We start from the raw sequence: 22,371 nt of genomic DNA, 5'->3' as shown, positions 1-22,371 counted from the left end.
ATAACTCAGATTGCTCACACTAACGTGCCAAAGTTGAAGTCATTGGGTAAAAGTAACGTCCGATGAGTCGGCTTTTCAGCTCTTACACTCGGTCTTTGCCCTTGACATAACGTTTGCCTGGCGCGATGCGCTGGTAAAAGTGGTCGGTAGTATTCTCATATTTTTTATTATTATTCCAGAACCAATGGAAGTCAACGAAACCACTACGCTGATAACTCATGAAGTAATTGATGAAACGGACAATGAAGCGAGTTATAACCATAAACAAGTTACGTCCATGTAAATATCGGTAAAACTTAATTCCTTGTGATGTGGAAATCTCGTACAAGCCATTTAACTCTTCGAACCCAGCTTTCACACAGGCTGCCATGACCGCGGGTAAGACGGTAGTCTACCGGTTACCGATTACGATTCGGAACGATACTAGCTATGTCTTCCTTGGATAGCTTGTGCACTGTGCGAAGATGCACTCGCAAGTCGAACACTCTGTTTTGCACTTTGCCGCAGATGACACACGTTGTCAGTCCCTGGTGCACTTTTTTGTGGAGCTTCAAAGAGCCGGTGTGGGAGAACATTCTGCCGCACAGATCGCAGGAGACGGAACCTGCGAAGCACAGACCGCAATGAGTGGTTCGGAAGCTAAACTCTGTAAAACAATGAATTTATCCACATTCGAAAAATAGATGATCAGAAATCGCATGACGGGCTTGACTGTGGTCGGGTATTACTGGAGCCTGGAATCAGACAGCGTTTTCGCCACGAAGCCGACACATCAGTAATAGTGTCAAAGACCCGCCAACAGCTTGTTGAGGTGCGGAAATGCTGCTGTTACGGCGTTTACTGCAGCGAAATTACTGCTGACATCCACAGGTGGCATGTGTCTAAGAATTAAACCACGTGTGCCAAGTTATGTTTCCCAAGAGCTTGCCCTGTTACATCAGTAGGATCATTCGACGTTGCTGTCAAGCTTCTGAGGCAATGTCGCGAAAGAAGCGGATGAGGCCGCAAATGTGTCCCGACACGATGAATCTCTCGACTTAACAAAGCTCTTTCAACACTATGAGATGAGTGCTTTCATTTTCCAATGGAGGCCATCTTTGCAATCGCATTCTTTCAATTGCTCCTTCCTTCTGGTTCTCCCTGTCTGCTGTAGAACTGATTCACATATCTTCTAGATACCGAGTTCCATGTTTATTACGGCAACACAATATAAAAATGAAAACAAACCACCATCCACCACGGCATACAAACATGGGGACGCCAAAGACATGTCTGGGTGACAAGTTTCTCCACACGTCCGGACAATTTGACAAAATACTTTTGGTGTGGCAATGAAACGCATTAAAATCACCAACGTCCCCTCAGTCGGCAACTGCCGGAGAACTCCGTGAACGCAACCAACACCGCCCGGCAGACGTACACCAGGGAACTGACAACAGGGGAAACACAATACAATACACTGGAAACAAACCACCAGAAACAGTATGTATTGAGCTTCGAGCCAAATGATTTCCACAGATTGAACATTCGGTCTTCAGAGAATCATACGGACAAAGATCACTGCTAGGCTTGCACGTATATGCTAGTCGCGTGATGGGACGTTGGCGTATGCGTGATCGCGTCTCTGCGCGCTTTGCATACGCGTGCTTTTGTGCCGAGGCATGTGCAGGTAGTGTCCATGAACGTCTCGCATACACATTTTCCAAACTTCCACCAAACGATCGATAACAAGATGACGGGCAAGGTTGTGGCGCCATTAAGTCTCAACGTTTGCGATGTGGAACAATTTTCTTGACGTCGTCTTTTGACAGCCGATGAACCTGGCGCAGATGCGCCCTCAAATCGGCCACTTTGTTGAGCACCTTTCCACAGAGCGCACACGTCGTCAAGCCCTCGTGCACTTTCTTGTGCAGCCCCAGAGACACGGCGTGCGCGTAGAACCGGCCACACACGTCGCAGGCGAACGCACCTGGGGAAGGTGGAGCGTCAGGTGACTGGAGCGTTCAACACTGGCGTGTTACTTGCATGGCAGCAGCCCCGCCCCGGCAGGTGATCATCTGAACAGCATGCTTCCACGCATGTCCAGCTGAAACGACTACCAGCCATGTTCACCTGACACAAGCAGTTCCTCACAGCCAAGCGCTCTAAAAACCTAGGCAGACCGTTGAGTAGACCGTTGAGTTTGATGTAGCTTTCAAGGGACTTCCAGATAAGTATGGAGTTCTGAACTGACACCTATTTTCAAGACCGCTGTCTGCCGTTCACAGCCATGTCCTATTTCAGACTTCAAACTCCTTGCTTCTAAGCTTGACGCATGCGAACCTGTGCAACCTATTTCGCGCCGCCTATCTGAAAGTTATTCAACACGTACGACGCCACAGCAGCGTCGCGCGAGTGTCCCCACCTCGCTGGTTGAATTATGTCCATAGTAAAAATAAGCCCACCAAAAGAGTCCTTTTTGCAGTCATTCAGCTCCAGTGTACCAAAGATGGCAAGCAATTGGCCAGCATGAATATTTAGCTGCCGATCGCATGTATCGATTACGAACCGCGTTTTGTGAGAAATAACGCAGGCATTCAGGCAGAAGCACTGGTTATGACGAGCATGAAGCTGAGAATCGTCGTAACCGTCGTAACCGTAACCGCTGAAAGCGTCGTAACCGAAAATTCAAATGTAGGTCATGAAGAGACCATCACGGGAAAATATACAAGTACACCACGAGGCATGGTAAAAAAACAAACACGTTCATATCACGCAAAAACGAAAAATGTATGCGTCTTGAACAACGCCACCCTGCAGCGCGAAGAAGCACAACGAGTAAGTCGGACAACGACTCTTACGGCATAAAACGTCCCACGACGTAATCAAACGATGACGTATTGAAAAGCATGCTTACTAAAGACTAAAATTGTGTTGTTTAGAGCACCTTTTGCACTTAAAAGCATACCAATAGCCCAAGTGTGCTTTTTCAATACATGTGATGCTTGCCCCAATATCTTCAAATGTGGAACGGTCCATTTAAGTGCCAGGTGTCCTCACGTGGACAATCTGTCCACTCACCTTTCCACATATGTCACAACAAAGCGCCGCGCTACTGACTGTGTATCCAGGATTCGTACGCCTTTCCCATGGCTCTTTCTACACGCATTACAGGCGGGTGTTGACACATCAGCTGAGTCGTTGGTACTGGAACCACGCCTAGAGCGCACCGGACCAGGGATGTTCGGAAGCGATATTGCCAGTGAACTGAGCATAAGCACACGCCCTGGTCACCAGATCGCCCCTCCGCAGGCTGGCATAAAGATACCAGCACGCTGATGTAGATCAGCGCTACGGCAAATATCCGACGAAATGCGCAGAGCTGGATGGCGATAAATGGAATCAGTAAGAAGACTGAAAGGACGCCACGTCCAGTAGACTGTCAAAGGTGGTCATGTACTTCACCAATCACTAAAAGGAGATAATCATTCGCCATCTCAGAACGCGAAGACTTGATTTACGCGTCACCATGGACTTCTCTTTTCCGCACTTCTTCTTCGAATGACCTTATCACCTAACGAAGATTGACTGCCATGTTTCGCTACTTTTAACCATTTTCTGAACCATTACACAACCTTTGAACAGTGCGTTTAAGGACACAGGAGGGAAAACGGAACATTAACGCGCATGAGCTAAAATGTACATATAACCAAGAACTGAACTAGTGCTATGTGAGAACGCCATTCACCAGTCACGCACGGAACAAACCATTCAACACTTACAATAAGCGGGACAAGCACATGCCAGGGAATACCATTCCCTGTCTCCGAAAGCGTAGATTCTGGCATGATGCCATATACTTCAGTCGTATAGAAGAAGCCAACTGTCTTGTCGGAATTTATTTTAAAAGTCTATATGCACAGTCGTCGAAGACACATCCGCAACTAGTCGCAGCTTAATACTTAAGTTGTTTGGGACGCGGCGCCACATCAGGAAGTCATGATGAGCACAATAACTCAGACCACATATACTCAGCTAACAGGCGAGTGGGACTGGTGTCGTCTCCTTGCAGACATGCGATAACGCCTTTTGTGATAATCAAACATGCTTGGCGATGATTCTCAGTCAGACTGTGCTCACGTGTACACGGGCTCGATGGTCGACATCACATCCCCTTTATGAGTTCGTACGTTGAAAATGACCAACCTGCAATGCACCAGATAACCAGCACTGCTTGAACGACCATATCACGAAAACATTGGCATACCTGCATTGAGTTAACTGAACCGATCTTAACTATCATCAAAACACATTGCCAGTGAACCTTTGCCACATACGGCCATTTTAAAACCTCTACAGTATCAGTACGTCCCGGCACACTATACGCCGGCTATTTCCAATATAAAAACGTGTAATGACGAAACGCCTGTGGTTAGATGCCTTGCTCATATGAAATTACATTTCGATATTTAAAGCAATGCGTCGTAAATGAGATAAAATGAACATGAACACGATCCGTGGCAAACCGCGGCCAACAGCCGAGCCCGACATCCTCCCTTCCAAGCTAGGCTCACAAATCGGGCTTGCACGTGGCTCTAGCCTCGTTGGCACCTGTCGTGCATCTTCAGGTCACAACTGGTGGTCGCCTGTCGCCGCCGCGGTCCTGCAGCACCCGTCCGAGCAGCAGCTTCAGACGGCGGCACCGCTGCGCCTGCTCGGCACCAGGCTCCAGATGTGCTCGGCCGACAGGTGGTGCACCTTCTCCATGTGGCGGCGCAGGTGGGCCACGCGGCTGGCCACTACGCCACACACGGGACACGTGGTCAGGCCCTCGTGCACCTTCTTGTGGTGTTCCAGCGAGAGGGCGCGCGAGTACAGCCGGCCACAGATCTCACAGGCCACACCGCCTGGCGAGACAGAGCACGCTCTTAGACATGGGCGGCGGCAGCACCGGAGCCACGGTACATGGGGCGGCGCTGGGCGGGACCTCTGAACCGATACTTGGATTTTGTCACCCTTCTTGACCACCAAGAGCATCAACGGCGAATCAAGCTGCCAGGGGCCATACCAGTGTGCGTTCTTGCAGCATGAGCACCAGAGGTGTCGTTTCCTGTTCAACCCCCCCTCCACACTTGAGCTACAGCCCCCCCCCCAACATTGAGAAGAAAGTGGGCCAAATTGGAGAGAAACCCGTCTGTTGACGTTTCGGGGTATACTGCATATTTGTTTTCACTACAACGCCCCGCCCCCCTACATTCATTTCGCGAAACTATGCCCCTGATGACCATCTATTGTCTTGCACCCATAAATCAACATACCGAGTACAAACTATGCGCATAGGGGGTGCGAAGCGAGGTCCCCGCAGCCGGTTACATCACTTAGTTCGCGACACTTAGGAAAACGCAGAACGCAATGAGCATCACGACTTGCCAATAAACGCTCTAAGGAGCGATGTCACACTGCAGTGGGTGAGACCTCGTTTACTTCGCAATACACGTGATCATTGATCCACAGCCCCAGGTCCTCCACGATCAATCCACAGCACATAGCGAGCCTTCCTGAGGAGACCTCTAGGCCCGTCACGTCTATTGTTACCTTACATGTACGTTCACTCGAGCATCCTCAGTTAATAGCCTGCATGAAAGCTTGCTCCTCAGGAACATGGCACGTGTTTCAGTGTCGTGTGATCCACACACAAGGCAAGGAGCTGGTGCTCAGACCAGAGCGAAGCCGCTTCGCAGCCAGAGCACGAGCCCGTGCTCGAACCAGAGCGGAGCCGCTTCGCAGCCAGAGCACGAGCCCGTGCTCGGACCAGAGCGGAGCCACTTCGCAGCCGGAGCAGGAGCCCGTGCTCGGACAAGAGCGAAGCCGCTTCGCAGCCAGAGCCTTTCCGGCGCATGTCAAAGATGCCCGACATCACTTACCAAACCTCTCGGGTACAATGTGCAATGGCCAACAAAGCTCAGCGGTGTAGCCCTCAGGCCAATTGCCATTGTCAACTTCAAACGTTGGCTGCGTCTAGACTTATCACGGATTCACAGTTCCTCAGCGCCAAAATATTTCAGAGAAAAGGAAAAGCAGTAACAGACAGCTTTATTTTCGACAGCTTTCGTAAAAACTGCCAAAAAAGTTTAAGTCCCTTTAACTTATAAGGCTCATTCCATTCAACAGCAGGCCGACCAAACTCTTCCTCATCATCCGAATTAAGTCTACGAGGTTCTTACAGCGAATGCATTAGAAGCTCAAACGGAAACTGAAAATATCAAAAACATACATAGTCACATGCATATGCTAGAAATGTACACAATTTCTGACCCCCATTTATGTTACAATTGCCTTCGAAGAGAGTGTGAATTCGGAACCGACAAAAATTAACGTAATGATGCGTGCATTTTTACCTCAAGATATCATGCCATAAATGTTTATCAATAGCCTAAATAAGCCACCTCGAACAACCAGCCACAATACTGAAACAAACAGGTCCCATCAACATGTCCAACAAACGCACGATATATCCTGCAAATTTTGCAATCGTGCAGCATACCATCCGCTAAAGGCGACGAACTGGCCTATTGAGTCTGACGCCGTGACGAATGGCAGACCAAAAGAGCAGACACCACGCAAGCAAAGTATGACTTCCGTCGCCACGCAATCCCCTCGCCTCTTGCCAGATCACACACGCACGCAACGAGGCCTGCTCGTGAGGCACGCTCCTTCACTCTCGGTACACCTCAGGGGGACACTGAGACGGCAGGGCGAGAGGCAGTCCCAGCCGCTCCTTCGGCTTGGTGGGGACAATCCTCCGGACCTCTTCCTGAGTCAGGCCATGCACCAGCTCGAGGTGCCGCCGCAGTTCCGCCACGATACAGCACACTTTGCCGCACATGTAGCACGTCGTCAGTCCCTCGTGTTTCTTCTTGTGGTGGTTCAGCGATTCGCGGTGTTTGTAGATCTTCCCGCAAACGTTGCACATGTGTTTCGACTGGTCTGAAACAAGACAGACGTTCCATCAGAGAGAGAGCAGAATGTACATTAGTCCGCAACAGCATCTCTTCATTTGGCTCCGTAGACAACGCGCATCCCCGTAACGGCTTCGTGGTATTCCGCACTATTATGCGTGTTGAAGAGAGCTTCCGTTAACGAGTAAGTAACCGTCAATTATTCAAATAACACGCCTTATGCCTGACAACTATGTATTTAGCCTGCACATACAAGAAAACCACTGCACACTTGTGCCAATCAGCGCACATTCTTATTGAGGGCAGAACAATGCGACCTTTTACGCGTGAGCCTTTGCCACAGATGGGTCGTCAACTTATGTGTAGTAAGTACACTACACCAAGATAGGGTCACAGTTCAGATGTAATTAGTTAAGTGTCACATAGAAAACAAAAACGGATGTTCACATAGACAGAGGTACCCAGGTCGTCTTGATCGCGATGTCTCCGTCGCATCGGTCTACTACCTTGTTAAAAGCAATGTTCCACATCTGAAGATATTGAAGCATGCCATATATGTAACGTAATGAGCTCACTTACAGCTATTGGCGTGTATATATGTATATATATATATATATATATATATATATATATATATCCTGATACTAAATATAAAAGGGCGAATAAAGGGAATGCTCCACATCTGTGTAGGACTTTGAACTCAGATGAACAATTTTGAAGATCTTTCGGTGCATTTCACAGCCCTGCCCTTCCTAAGACTTTAAACCATCAGGTTTCTGAGCTACACGCTCCGAAGACGTGCAGGCTTTTCCGTGGTCATTCAGGCATGCTTGCCGTCATAATACCGTCAGTTCGCCACCCATTGGCCAAGCAGCATCGCTAGGCTAAGAATATAAACGCAGAGCCGTTCTATCTGGCGCTCTTAAGCACAATTTCGTTACATAATGCACGCCAATTGGCCCTCAGTGGATGTTGATCAGGTTGTGCATTTCGCTCACGAATCACGTTTTGTGCTACATAATAAGGAAGTTGGAATGGTTATCAGTTATCGCCGAAATAACACTAGTAAGTCGAATTATGTACAAACAGCACCATAACCGAGTGTGTGAATAAAAAGAAGCAGGCTAAGCCCACGGATAAATATGCAAAAACACCACGAGAAAGGACCGAAACCCAAATACATCACGATATTTGATTCAGCAACAAACACTTATAGCACCGCCGAGGCCACCTCCCGGGAGATTCAAGTGCTACAAATGAGTGCTTGGATATCAATTTCGCGCGGCTAGTTTGGCAGCACCTCAACGTTACACAAACGCCCCGCGACGCAATCAAACCATGAAGCATTGAGAAGCATATTTACTAAATGAAAAATTGTGGTGCAAAACAGCCTTACGCGATTAAAGTACGCCAATGGAGAAAAGTAAGCTTATTTCATCACGTCTAATGCTTGCTTCAATATCTTCAAAAGTGGAACATTCCCTTTAATTCTGACGGTGCAGTTCTTATGCCAGGTAGCGTGACCACCAAAAAGACGCAGGGGTGACAAGATAACTCCACACAATAGTGAGCCGACACCATGGCCCACTGGACCACTTATTCCCCGCCTGCATTGGCTGACTGACCAAATGTACAATCACTTCAAGCGTAGTGCGTACAGACGAAGCTTTAACTCACACAGGCGAAGCCACTGCCCCGTCCATTTGCCAAGCGACTTCTCAGAACTCTGCAACCAATGGCTGGATGAAGTCGTCGGTGTTTCTTCGTTTGTGACTGAAATGAAAACTGAGTGTTTATGGTGGTGTACGGTATGATACCTCATGTAACAACGAAAACTAATCCCAGTTGTCTGGAAAACTGCAGAATGTCTGTATTCAAGATGCGCACACAAGCCGACCAAAAAAGGTAGTGCGTTATAAAAAAGCACATACGGCGTCGACATGCAGCATTCTGCTAGGTAGACGTGTTACGCATAGCTCTTACCCAACCCCATCGACATGTTAACCATTTCAGAACAACATGCTAAAGCACTGAGATAGGAGATCTCCTACAGCACATCGATGCGTTTCGGGTGATGCATCATTTCTGTGCATGCACTTTTGCGGTTTTTGAACAATGTCGGTAGCCACGTGGTTCAAAGGCGTTAATGACAGGAAGCTTCAACACTGACGAAGAAATAACTTACGGACCTTTGAGGGGTAACCCAATCAATGTGACCCGACGGATACGCAAGATTTCCATACCGGCAGTTCGGGGTGTCACAAACTACGGGCTTATGGTCCATAACTGAAAACGGATACAACCGTTGTCGGCTTTCATCCCGGACCTTGAGGCTCATATGGTTGGCAGCAAGCGGCTGGAAGTTTCTGCCAGCCGGCCTCCATCAGCTAGAGCCGTTGGCAGAAACCACGGGCAGCAAAATTGCAAGAGCTCAAACGCGGGAAAATACGCGCGTAAACGGAGTCACCTGTAACAGCAGCATGATCGCAAGCAAACTGCACCTTGAGCAAAAGTTTGTGATGCTTCCGTGATGTCTATCTTGAGAATACCGTGATCAGAATGAGGAGCGCTTGAGAAAAACCGCACGCCGTTAAATGTTGATGAAAAGTTGCGCTGAATAACTTGCTGCTTACATCAATGAAGTTTGAAAACACACACATCCCTCGAAAGGATGCCAGTTAATGTAACGTCTGAACTGAAGTCCTTTGACAGACAAAATCTTCTAAACCGACTTTCGAAAGTCTGCGCATTCTACGCCAGTAGCACCTTGTATCCCTTGGGGATGTTATAAAGCAATGTGATGTTCCACATCCTGGTGAAAGGCAATTCACTATGCCCTCATAGTGAACTGCCCTTGATACATAGTTCTCGAGTTCTAATTCATGTACCAGTTATAACAAATAAGGCATGTATTCTAATAATACCATTGATGGTTTCAAACCAGCCCACGTCGCAACTCATAACACGACTAGAAGCGTCGCTGATTGATATCAGTATTTTACTTCGGTAGAAGTATCAATAATATAGAGATATTCGAAGTATGTTCACGTGCGCGAGAGAAGACAGGGAGCTTGTGGTACATGGTATCACCGGTTATCCATGGCGTTTCGCAAATTGATACAAAACATTTCAAAGATTACTCATTTTCTTTTAATACATATCTTAAATCAACTATATTCTGGCGCCGGAAAGTGTTCGCCAACAGCTAACTTTTTCATGTCAACAGTACAAATTCAGGGCCATTATTTTCTGGAGCACAGGCAAACATTTTCAACGCTAGCAAGTAAAACATGAACTGAACAGGTGCAAGAGACCGTATCATCCAGCGCAGCATAACCGTACGAAAAATGTTACAGCAAAGCGCCCAATTCCAATGGTGAGAGGCTGGAATACCAAGGCAGTCCGGCACGTCGCCACCATCAGTCAATGACGTCCTGCAAAGCAAACTGACCAACTGACATCACATGTGGGGTACATGAAACGCTAGGGTGAACCGTTACGAACCATGACCACTCTCTTCCATGCCCTTCAAATCTTCCCACGGGGAGTTTCCTTTCAGTTGGGAAGGGAAGAGCCCTCCCCTAACAATTTTAGCTCCAATCCCTCATTTTTGATCTATTTCGGATGTAGCTTTGCCATTTTCATTGCTGAGTCCCCAACCTCTTTTACGAAACAACACCTCAATCTCTCGCTAAAAACTGCACCTGACTTCACATGCAAGCACCAAAGACAGTGATTGAGCGAAAGCATTTGACAGACCATAGAACGGAGGTAGTTAGGGAGGAACAGCTTCGGCTAAAGGGACGCCCCTGAAATGCTAATGAATGGGGTGTTTTTAGGCCATGCGGCGGTTGGACATAACCTTTACATCGGCTTAATAACGCTCGGGTGAGCCCTGAACAACTAACTAAGGGCAAAATAACTAAGGCGAACCCCATCTCGTTCTGCCTTCTTCCGACGCGAGCGGAAATTCTGATAAAAAATAACTGTTTATCAAGAACTCCAAACAACGGACATACTGCAATTTGCGCTTAATTTTCCGCCGCCACACTATGACCAAAATCACTAGTATCGTTGCTAGTACCGATATCGTGTGCGTCTCTCCACTAACAACCATTTCAAAGCCGACCTTGACACAGATACTAGTACGGAGAAATGGTTGGACGGAAAGATACCAAAATGAGTCCATTTTTTGCTTCCAAACTCAAGGCTTATTTGATGGCGGGTAAAATGCCCAAAACTTGACACATCCTCGTGCACACAATTCAGTGATACGTAGGTGCAATGGAAACGACTTCCAGGGGAACATCATTCTACACCACAATAAAAAGCTTGAACAATGAGATCTCCAGAATTATCACCTCTATCAACCCGCAACATTATGAGGAAGGTCAGCCAGCGAAAATAAGGCTTATGCACGTGGTATCTATCTCTATGACTCATGCCTGACATCTAGCATGCAAAATCTACCTCAAACGGGGCAAACGTGAACTTAATGTAATAGCATTTCCTGCCAAATCATCTTCGAATATTCATTCCAGACATACATGATGAGTCACATCGCAGTAACGCGACTGAAAAAGGCGAAGATCTTACCTAATGTGAGGTTCCTCCTCCTGGCTGTCTTCTGGTTGTCTGGTCAACGTACTTCATAGCAACCACCCACGCGACCGAAAAACAATGATGCTACCTTGCGCTCGCGAAGATTGCAATGCGCTACGCTTTAAGCACGCTAACAAAAAAACCTTCGCACCTAAACGTTGATGCTTTAGCCAAAGTATGTCAAGCTATACGACAAGACGTCAAAATATGATTTCTTGTGCGGTTCTCAGACAGAATTTCCTTGCAGGTAGCATAGTGTTCCCGATTGATCGAAATCAACACAGAATTTCCGAGTGAGCATAGGCCAGGCAACATAAGTGTCCGATTGACCGGAAGCCAGGCACTCGCAGGGCCAACTAAGCCGAATTTACCATCTGATATACGTAAAACATCAGTGAAGAGCTGCTTGAAAACAACGCAACTTCACTGAAGTGGACTGTCACGTCACAAAGCTACCCCGAAGTGGCTGAGCCAAGCAAAATAAGCATTAGCCTCCCGCTGAATGAACCAAGGATACAAATGTGTTTGCGACATGAAAACGGACTAACATAATCATCACGAAGCTCTCAAATACCGCGAGAACCTGATGTTAGGAAATATTCATTTTCCCCCCTAAACTCGCAGATTCATAAGGACAAAGCAATAGCGGTCAATTGCGACTAATACACAAGGCCATTTCGTGACAGGGCCACATGTAGAACCGTTAGTGGAGCAAACTTACGCAGAGAAACGCAAGTTCATCCATCGCAGCAGCCTTCGAGTGTACATGCCGCGGCAAAAGACAGGTAGCATAACGAATAAATGTAATTCGTTATCCATTCATTACCTTATGAAAATTAATTTATCTGTTTAATACCTTTTTGTCTATAACCTACCATCCGTTATCTTTGGACAATGACACCACCAAACTATCATGCATGGATGATGACAATGGATTGAGAGAAAAAGTCCCTGTTGGGTTAAATTTGGGATAAATTTGTTGAATAAAATTATATCGGAATAAACCTTACATAACCGGCGCAAACTTGAACTACGCTTACGGTTTCATTTGGGGATGAAACACTTGTATTCTCCGTAATACATCTCTACTACTCACGCCCAAATTTTGTGCGACAGGATGAAAATGACTTCTTAAGTACACACACCCGTCAAGCTCTCCAGCCGGGAAAGTCGGTTAGACAACGAATGATTTTGAGCAGTGCCATTGCTTTTCGGCTTAGTGGGTTTACATTTGCTGACCGCAAGAAGAAGACATTTCGGCGTAGGCTTTCAGGTTTGAGTGATAATTTGTTTACTGAAGATGCTTTGCGTTTCAGCTTCTGCTATCATCGTTTTGGGGAAGACACTATGCAGCGCAGCGCAGTAACCAATTCAAAATACTCAAAAAAATACTTTCTGCAATGTAGCTCTTGAAATCTATCATGTGCGTTGATTTCTTGTTTGTTAAAGATTCGCAAAGCAAGTGGCAGCGTCACCTCAGGCTGTCTTTTCGGCAGTTCTATTACAGAATATGCCATGAGCGCGTAATGTTTCTCCCCGCGCCCGTGCGTCTCGCATGTCAGTCTTGTGTGCAAATCACCACACAATTTGGGGCTGGGTTCAGACCCGATGAAAGCGCATCATGTGACTATATGTTGCTCCTAAAAGATATTCACAATGACTGCGATTGGGACTTTCCGTGTTACCAACCGCCAGGGCCACTTCGAGACTGCTACCTTTACCAGGTACCACAAGGGTGTGGTGGTATCAAATTAAGTATCATGAGGGGTGTGGTGGTATCATATTAGGTACCATGAGGGGTGCGGTGGTATCATGTTAGGTATCATGAGGGGTGCGGTTGGTACCATATCAGGTACCATGAGGGGTGCGGTGGTATCATATTAGGTATCTGAGGGGTGCGGTGGTACCATATCAGGTACCATGAGGGGTGCGGCGGTATCATATTAGGGTACCATGATGGGTGCGGTGGTATCATGTTAGGTATCAAGAGGGGTGCGGTGGTGGCACGACAAGAGCTTGAACCTAAGACCGCCGGTCCAGAGCCGAGCACCATACCACCACGCCACCGCCCCTCTCTGAGAGGTTACAAGCACTCAATTGGTCCTCGAAATGAGGTTGTCCCGTCTTGCTTGAGCCCTAAATAGGTCAATACCACCATCGGGAACAAGGAAGTCGGTCATGTGTCGACTTCTGTGCGTCCGCGAGGGCTGTCGCGAGTCCGAGTTGCACAATGGTGCCAGGTTGTCAGGGCAGCGCGGAGAGGCTCCCAACCCTTCATAAACCAGCGTTCACTCGCTTCGATAATCAGGTGCGCACGTCCAGCCAGGACGCGTCTTCGGAGGGCTCATGGCGTCGAAACTGTCATCACTCATGAAACACAGCTTGATTGAAAGGCAATCTTTGCGTAATATTCCGTACGATGCCACTGCTACCCGATCTTCAAACAAATTCTTTGCACAACAAAGATCTTTCGACATACCACATGGCGATTATGCTACGTTACGATGGCAACCGTTCACTTTTGAGAAAGAAAATACCCTTCAGAAAACGCGTTTTCGTAAAGGACCTTATTTACCGTGCCTTGAATTTTGACGAGTGCTTTGGGTGACAACCTGATCGCCTCAGGCGGGACAGCGCATATGGTTGCCAGCCTCGGGCAACTTCACTTGCAAAATGATTTGCCTTAAGGATTGAAGGGACTGAGCGTTCAAAAGACTCGCTGGGAATATAATACCCTACCCAAAAAACGCTAACCATTGTTATTTATATCGCGACGAGAAAAGTTTGATTTCAAGCAGCAGCTTCCCTCTCCCACGAGTGCGCACTGGAAATGCTGCGTATATCGCACCTGTCGCTGCGGCCCAGAGCGCCGTCAATACGGCGCATGCACGGCACTGATACCAAGCTTACACAATGGTCATGTGAAAGCCAAACCTTTGAGGGAATACTGCAGCGTACCCTGCCCGCACGAAAAAGCACACACGAATCGAAAGATACCACAATATTACACGGCGTGACCGATGTTTGGGAAAGCCCAACCCAATTAGAGGCCATTCACTGCAAGAAACATTTCATTTCCAATATCAAGGGGGATCGGAAATAATCAGAGGCAGAAATCATAATAAAAAGATATTGCACGAACTATGGTGCAAAGCACACGTTTATAACCGACACTAGCTAGTGCGACTCGAGTCAGATTTCGAGAGCGCTAGCAGAAGAGTGCTAGCTGGTCGAAAATGTGCCCAGGAGATCGTGGCGGACCCGAACTTTACTCGTATGATGACCTCGCTTCCTCAAAAAGTTACATGCCACGCCAGAAGCAGCAGGGAGGTGGCTTGTGTCATATACAGAGTCGCGAGCACACAAACACAGGTGCCGTCCATCCTTCCCCGCACACTGGACACAAAATAATCATTCTCCGACTAACGTTTGAGCAACACATACGACAGCCGCCCACGGCACCAGACTTCGTATAGCTGCCGGCATCAAAATGGCCGCGGCACTCAACATGGCGGCGCGGCAGTTCGGCCGCCTGAAGACGCTGCCCCTCCAGCACGCTGGCACAGCCTCCCAGGGGGCCGCCGCCGTCCAAAGGCACGTGGCCACGCGCTCAGGCCACCGCAGGCGCCAGACAGGTCATTCTCAACCCACCAATGCGGTGCTTAAGACGCGCATATTCCGGAATCACACGCTTAGTTTGTGCCAAAAGAAATAGTTACAAGGTTAAATATCTTGCTGGACTCCAAGACCTGGCGGGCATCGATCGAAGATGTCGCCAGAGGAATGGACCTGTAGCACTGTGCCTTTGGGCGACGGAGAGCGAACGCAGGGTTCATTACAACGTCAACGGCACGGCGACGTGCCGCGGCGTGGCATACCGGCATGCAGCGACGTGGCATGCCGAGCCGTGCCGTGGCATGCCGACGTGCCGTGCCGTGGCGTGCCGACGTGCCGTGCCGTGGCATGCCAACGTGCCGTCACGTGGCATGCCGTTCATGTGTACTGTACGTGACGTGAAATTTTACGCGATTGTGAATGGCATTGTGCCGTGTGCGCGTTGCAGGTGTTTCGCCGAGGCGTCCATTAATGTGCTTGACTTAAACTTACTTTGGGTTTTGAAAAGGACGTTTCGGCTTAATTTTCATATCGCTTGACCAAGGTGGATATATATATATATATATATATATATTATATATATATATATATATATATATATATATATATATATATATCAAGCTGCTTGAAATATAACCTGATTCCGCTTTGACACTATACGTTGCACCGTCTAGACCAGCCTGTTTTTGCGCCCAGTACCTTCCAGGTGCATAACCTGCCTGTGAACAAGCCACCTGCTACTTCCTTCATCCGGATAATGCCGCCCTCACACCCGAAGCCCCGTTACCCTATGCAGAGTTTCTCTGATGGGCGGTAGGCTCCGCCGTTTGCCGTGCGGCGGGAGTGTGTGCCAGCGTGCTGGGACGGGCGGGCGGGCCACAGCGCGGCGGACGGCACCTACCTGGCGGTCCGGTGTCATCCAGAGGTCGCTGCGACGGTCCCGGCTGCCCGCCCGCTGTGAACAGGTCAGCCCGGCGTCACACCGGCCGGCGCCGGACGGCACGCAAGCTCGGCGATGGCTCGCGGAGCTCCTGATTCCATTCAGAAGCGCGGCTTGACATCGCGGGCACACGCGCAAGCTGACATTGCTCACATTGTAGATGCTGAAGATCTAGTGCGCCGAGCCTGCTCCGCAGTGGACACGTCGGGAAGCCGGCTGGGGCAGGCTCTACTTCGTCCCTCCCCTCCCCTTCTCCCGACCGCAAGACGTGGGTGCCTCTTGCGGCGCGTCACGATAATGTGCCGCGCCGTTTGGTGCTGGTATCCTCCACGTGACTGGATCAAGCACGTATGCCATCCGTTGCCAAAATGCGAGGTCAATGTCTGCGGCTTTAAGCCACGTTACGGTAAGCACGCATGCTGTTTTTGATTATCTGTTCTCTGTTACAATGTTCACCACTCACCCGCTGCCGCCGTGGCGCCGCCGGCCACCAAAGCGCTGACGGAGAGGTCCGGCTCGCCGTAGCTGCCCTCGTATTCGGCCACATAGCCGAGCGTGGCGTCCAGGCTGACGTCACCGTCATCATCCTCCGTCAGGTCCACCTTCTCCACCTTGACGCCGTCCGGCGGAGGCGGCGAGGCGGCAGCCGACGGCGCCAGCCGTGGAGGCGGTGGCGGGCGGCAGGGAGGACGGCGGCGGCGCGGGGGGCGCGGCCGCCGGCGCCGGCGTGGAGGCGGCCGCCGGCGAGGGCGGACGCGGCGCCGGCGAGTGGGCGGTGGGCGAGGCGGGCCGCGGCGCTGGCGAGCCGGTCCGCTCCTCCGGCGACGCGCGCCGACGCTTAGCCGGCGGCGTCACAGGCCGCGGCGCCGGCGGCGGCCGTGGCTCCGGCGTGCGCGCGGGCGGCGCGCCCAGCCTCTGGGCCGACACGGGAGACGGCGGCGGCGGCGGCTGCCGACACCGCACAGGGGCCGGTGAGAGAGTGAGATCAGGGGCGAGCGCGAGGGCGAGGGCGAGGGCGAGGGCGAGGGCGAGGGCGAGGGCGAGGGCGAGGGCGAGGGCGAGGGCGAGGGCGAGGGCGAGGGCGAGGGCGAGGGCGAGGGCGAGGGCGAGGGCGAGGGCGAGGGCGAGGGCGAGGGCGAGGGCGAGGGCGAGGGCGAGGGCGAGGGCGATCGTTTTCAAGCATCACGGCCAACGTTCTAGATCACAGCATAGTCCAAGAAAATGTGTGACAGGCCAAACAATGTTAGTCCATGCGTTATTTTTTCCGTCATATGTGAAATTTCCCACCTTGTCGTCATCGCCGCTGAGACCGCGAATCTGCAGCATCTCCGCCGTCTTGATGAAGCTGGCCAGCTGGCTCTGGGCCACGTTCACACTGCCCTTGTACATAAACTCGATGATGGCACGTAGGTCGGCGGCCGACGTGTCCTTCAGGAAGAACACCATCTGCTGACACGGGTTGTTCTGCAACACAATGGTACTGGGATATCACATACCACACACAACGGCGATCTTCCAAGTCACGCTACGTATTTTCGCCCCAAGTATGAAAGTAACGGGGGTTACACGAGCACGCGTATACGCGACAACAGTGTAGGTTACGAAAATGGTAATTGCCTTCGAGCATTGCCAGGGTTTCAATACGCATGCATGTGGCATGACACTGTGCTGCACATGGCTCATAGCATTATCACCACTATGTACACATGTATCAATGCATGCAAGGAGCACAGAAAACACTGCTTAAAGAACCATGGCCTTTAACTGATGCCCCAATTTCATATCAGTTGAGAGCATCTTGCATGAAAGGAGTAAGATGTGAGAAACACAATTTTAGTTCCCATGATCAACATCATTAATGACTGGATCCTTAATACATCATTGTACACAGTACTACATATGGGGATAATGTTAAGAGCAACGCCTAGCAGAACTGCCCAATTTCATAATGCCTTGGGATGCTGCCTTCAAGGACCTGACTTCAAGATGTTTTTTATGACTTTTGGGTCCCATAACCAGCTTGTGTTCTTATAGATGCTTCATCTGAGCCTGTGACAAAGGCAATGGCCTAGCTTTTCTGCTTCTTATCTCACAATTTTTAGCACAGTTGCATGTTACAATATTGTAAGACAATGGGCCTGAACCCAGGATGTGGGCAGCATAGTGGTAAGACTGCATATTGGGGAAACTGGAGTTAAGGCATTTACCTCCTGACAGTGCCAGCCATTTCTGCTGGAGTGAGAGGCAAGCAGAAACATATAGCCTCAGCAGCTGAATGTGTAGTAAGTAAATCACCAACGACATGACCCTGATAACTAATATTTAGACGTCATCAACCATCACGATTAAGTCCATCTTCTTCAGCTGTATTGCTCTGCACAATCAGCAAGTTGTGAGACTTTTTTGTGACCTGGGAAAAAAGCTATAGCCACACATTATATAACTGTTGACAGCTCTTGCCTGCAGTCAGATTCTATGACCTCACAGTCATACCACCATCACTTACTTTTAGGAGATCCCTGAAGTATGGACTGCATGCAGACAGCATCATTCTGTGTGCCCTGACTTTCTGGCCTTCACAGCACAGAGTGATGTCCACCAGCTCCTCATCTTGTCGGAGGTGGTCAAACAGAGAGGTGACACTGCTCTGGAACCCATCCCACTTGAGGCAGAACTTCTGACCATCCATTATCTGTGGAAAATGAGTTTGATCATGTAGTGGTTGTCATGATGCATCTAGACTGGGTTTAACTACAGCATAAAAGACAGCATGAAGGCCTATGGTGACAATGTCACCAGTGGTATGTCACATGCCCCAAGGTCAGAGGCTGACAGCAGGAACTGGGACAGAATGCATGGGTGATGGTATCATTCCACAACATTTGCCACTGACCAGATTCAACCTTGGTTTATTGCAGCCATGTTCTCATCACTGTTTTTTTCATAATATGGCTAGCAATGCACTTCATTTGGAACAGCACAACAGAAGGGCTGACATTTACAATGATGGCAAATAGGCATATGGACAAAGACAGCTTAGGGTTTATGTTTAGCTTTACCAAACAGCAGTTTTTCTCTTAAGGCTGTGGGTTTGGCCTGTTTCAGCTTGTATCCATTTTGCACAGCTGGCCTCTGCTCCAGCTTTGGGCCATTTCAAACATTAGACTTTGCTTCAGCCTTGTCATTTTTAATAACTTGCCTAGACTCCTGCTTACAAGAACTTTTGAATTATAACTATGGCTTTGGTTCCCAGTGATGTTTACCTGCATGGGCTTGGACACCAGGGTTTTGCCCTGGTGTCTCTTGTTGTGGATTCACTCCACTTACAGTGTTGTTAACCAAATATTACATACAGCACTTGCAGACTATGGCAAATAAGTGTGCTAGGGCCAAAAGCCACCGAGTCATTCTTGAGACTGACATGTGCATTACATGACCACTGGACAATGATCAGAACACTGTGCAAACATTATCACATAAGATAGAAGATAGCCCAAAAAACCCTTTCATGATATGACTAAATTCTATCTCAACCACCCTGCACACCCCTGCTTGTACTATCTGATCCCACATAATTTTAGAACATAAAATGACTTGGTTTGAAAGAAAAATGCTGTGAAAGAAAAACTATATAAGCCATTGTTTTCAATTTCAGCTTCATTTGTAGAGTTTGCTACCACTAGCCTCAGATTCAGCTTCATGTAAAAAATAGCTCCATTGGATACATCTGTTCAGTTCCAAATTATGAAGCCACTAGTGCATGCTTTGACTTCAGCCTCTCATCACCCTCTCACCTCATATTTGCCTTTTGTCAGAAGCCTAGCTTTTTCCCCATGTTTGCTGTTACATTGCAAAAGCTAGCTAATGTTGGTTCATATATCATACTGCACTACTCATAAAACCAATAAACTTATCTATTTGTTATGAATTTCTCTGGGCTCACTTGGGTTATCACACTAACAGGGACTATAAACACAAAGTGGACAAAACACTTGATTGCATTGTGAAAGGCCGACATCATTGTTAAATCAGCACCACGTCTTGGCCTCCTATGTTATGAACGAGGAGATAACATGTCTATGATAGGCATATGATGGTGTCAGTAGCAGTGCAGTGAGGTGATCTGTTTTAAGTGATCCAAAACATACGCCATAACAAACTATTTTTGGCCATATTTGCACATGGCCACCACCTGGTGTCAGATACCATGGATAATGGCCTGATCATGCTCATGCATACTGTGATGACATATCTAACAAATACTTGAAACCTCCATTGGCTAAATTTGGTGATGAACATGCATCAAACTCAGGGCACTTAAATTTGCAGCAACCAAGAATTAAAACTTTTTGGTGCCTTTGCTGCTGTGTCTGACATGCTGGTGAAAATTTAACTATGAGATCTCCTTTGTGCACATTACTGCTGACATGCTCAGAAAAATATCTCATTTTGCAGTCTGGTCTGGTCTTTCCAGTCAGGCACCTCTGATGCAGGGACACCACAATAAACTGGGTGTTCTTCATGAAAAGCTCATAAAACACTTCACATTTAACAATGACAAAGCTGGAAAAGTACTGATCCTATATGGTTAAAACTGTGCCAAAGAAACTTTCCTGTTCATTGCATCACAGCATTGCAATCTCATTCATCACTCTGAGATATGGTGAAAACAATGAACATTCCAGCATATTTCGGCAAACCATCAAAGGCACGTAAGAAGCGAAGGCTTCCTTATACCAAATGACACCAAACATTCCATTTAACTTTAGACGGCAATACCTGAACAGGATAGACGCTGGCAATAATGCAACTCACAGGTATTCAAACTATTGCCGAACGAATTTTACGTACAATGGTAACTGGAGACACAAAAATCTCACACCTTGCCAAAGCGTGTAAAGAGTCTCGGAAATAGCTGAAACACAATTCATTAACTGTAATGCGAATTTGCCATGACTACAATCAGCAACCCTTACCGCAGCGGGGTCACCAAGGCACCGACTGTGCGCATACTCGCGTCAAAATGGTCGCCGCTCGCAGCATTCACCAATACGCCCCGTGCACAGGTAGCGTTACTTCGCTGCCATTCATACCGGCAACCCAAAAAGCTGGACCCAATGCAATGATTTTCTCTAAATCGACAGGAACCAGTGTAAAGTATACCATTTTATCAAAGTTCTGAGATCGGAGCACAAAGATCCCTATTTTGGTTATAGAAAGAGAAGACATCCCTTTAGACAACCTGCTTCATCAACATCTACATGTGGAGAGCGCGCATGAAATACATGAACACGTTCCCCATAGCAAATTTGGGAAAAAAACTTATATCGAATAATTCCAATGAATGCAAAATGTTCAGAAACGGAACAAACAAGAATGGATGACTGGATTAATCATTTGTAATGCCATTTGTAATACAACAAATGGCTCGCGCCACCGTCTCTTCAATGGGATTTCAGTGAAATTTTGCCAGCTGTGCTTCCTCATTACGAAATCATGCACGCACCCTGCCTCTAAGCGCATCGCCTGGTTTCGAGCTGCTCGCCTGAAGACGTTATCTCGATCTCCAAAAAAACATACAAGGACATTAGTGGTGGCCCAACGGATTGTTCCCAGAGGTGGGAGTGGTCAGGATACACTTGAGGACTAGGCATGACCGTGGCAAAAACAAAGGTAACCAAGGGCAATCTTAAAACGTTAACTTGAGGGAATGATCCCCACATACGACTGCCGAATGCCTCTCTAGTAAATCCCGAAATCCCTTCCGCCTGTGAAACGATGGATTTGACGGTAGCTTTCGCCCGACCAGGTCTTGGAAGTGTTTCAGGCAGAGATCAGAGTCGCGGTGATGCATGGTTTCTGCATAGGGTTTTATGGCATCATTGCTACAGCAAAACCTCATACTGGCAAGAATGCTACGACATAACTTCTACTGTCAATACCCATTTGCCAAATTAGTGCTACGCGACAAAACTTACAAAAGCCTATACGCTGAAGCCTATACCGGTCAATACCTCTGGTAAAAAACTTATTCAGTAATATCTCATACGCGACAACATGTCTCCTGACATTAAATTTATGGGGAATTGGTGCTAAAGGACAAAATTAATGCCTCAAAAGCTGATACCCGGTCTAACTTCTAATGCAAAATCTTACTTACATAGACAGTTATTCTTTAAAGGGAGTGTTCCACATCTGTTTGAGATTTTGAACTCAAGTAGCCATATTGAAGATCATTCAGTGCAGCTCACAGCACTGCTCTTCTCAAGACCCAAC

General features: G+C 48.2%; 1 protein-coding gene across 1 annotated transcript; it reads right to left on the bottom strand.

The window, feature by feature from the left end:
• Positions 1-256: 256 nt before the first annotated feature.
• LOC119104323 (sex determination protein fruitless) lies at positions 257-21,105 on the bottom strand. Its single transcript, XM_037228021.1, has 6 exons — positions 21,072-21,105; positions 18,602-18,787; positions 17,383-17,559; positions 16,559-16,742; positions 16,057-16,110; positions 257-604 (listed from the first exon to the last, which is right to left on the bottom strand). The coding sequence occupies exons 2-6, from the start codon at positions 18,782-18,784 to the stop codon at positions 399-401; spliced, it is 804 nt and encodes a 267-aa protein (XP_037083916.1). The 5' UTR covers positions 18,785-18,787; positions 21,072-21,105; the 3' UTR covers positions 257-398.
• Positions 21,106-22,371: the final 1,266 nt, after the last annotated feature.

The sequence above is a fragment of the Pollicipes pollicipes genome, unplaced genomic scaffold (genome assembly GCF_011947565.3).
Source record: "Pollicipes pollicipes isolate AB1234 unplaced genomic scaffold, Ppol_2.1 Scaffold_6052;HRSCAF=7182_pilon_pilon_pilon, whole genome shotgun sequence".
In the NCBI taxonomy this organism is placed as follows: domain Eukaryota; kingdom Metazoa; phylum Arthropoda; class Thecostraca; order Pollicipedomorpha; family Pollicipedidae; genus Pollicipes; species Pollicipes pollicipes.
The sequence above is the reverse complement of the archived record's forward strand: the minus strand, read 5'-3'. Positions and strand labels throughout refer to the sequence as shown.

Excerpts from the sequence above, each read along its gene's own strand:
- LOC119104323 (XM_037228021.1), bottom strand. The coding sequence starts at position 18,784 with ATGGATGGTCAGAAGTTCTGCCTCAAGTGGGATGGGTTCCAGAGCAGT. Across the intron at positions 16,111-16,558 it reads CGGCGCCACGGCGGCAGCGG|CGGGCGGGCAGCCGGGACCG; the intron begins GTGAGTGGTGAA and ends ACCTGTTCACAG. Across the intron at positions 605-16,056 it reads GGATGACACCGGACCGCCAG|GTTCCGTCTCCTGCGATCTG; the intron begins GTAGGTGCCGTC and ends TGTGCTTCGCAG.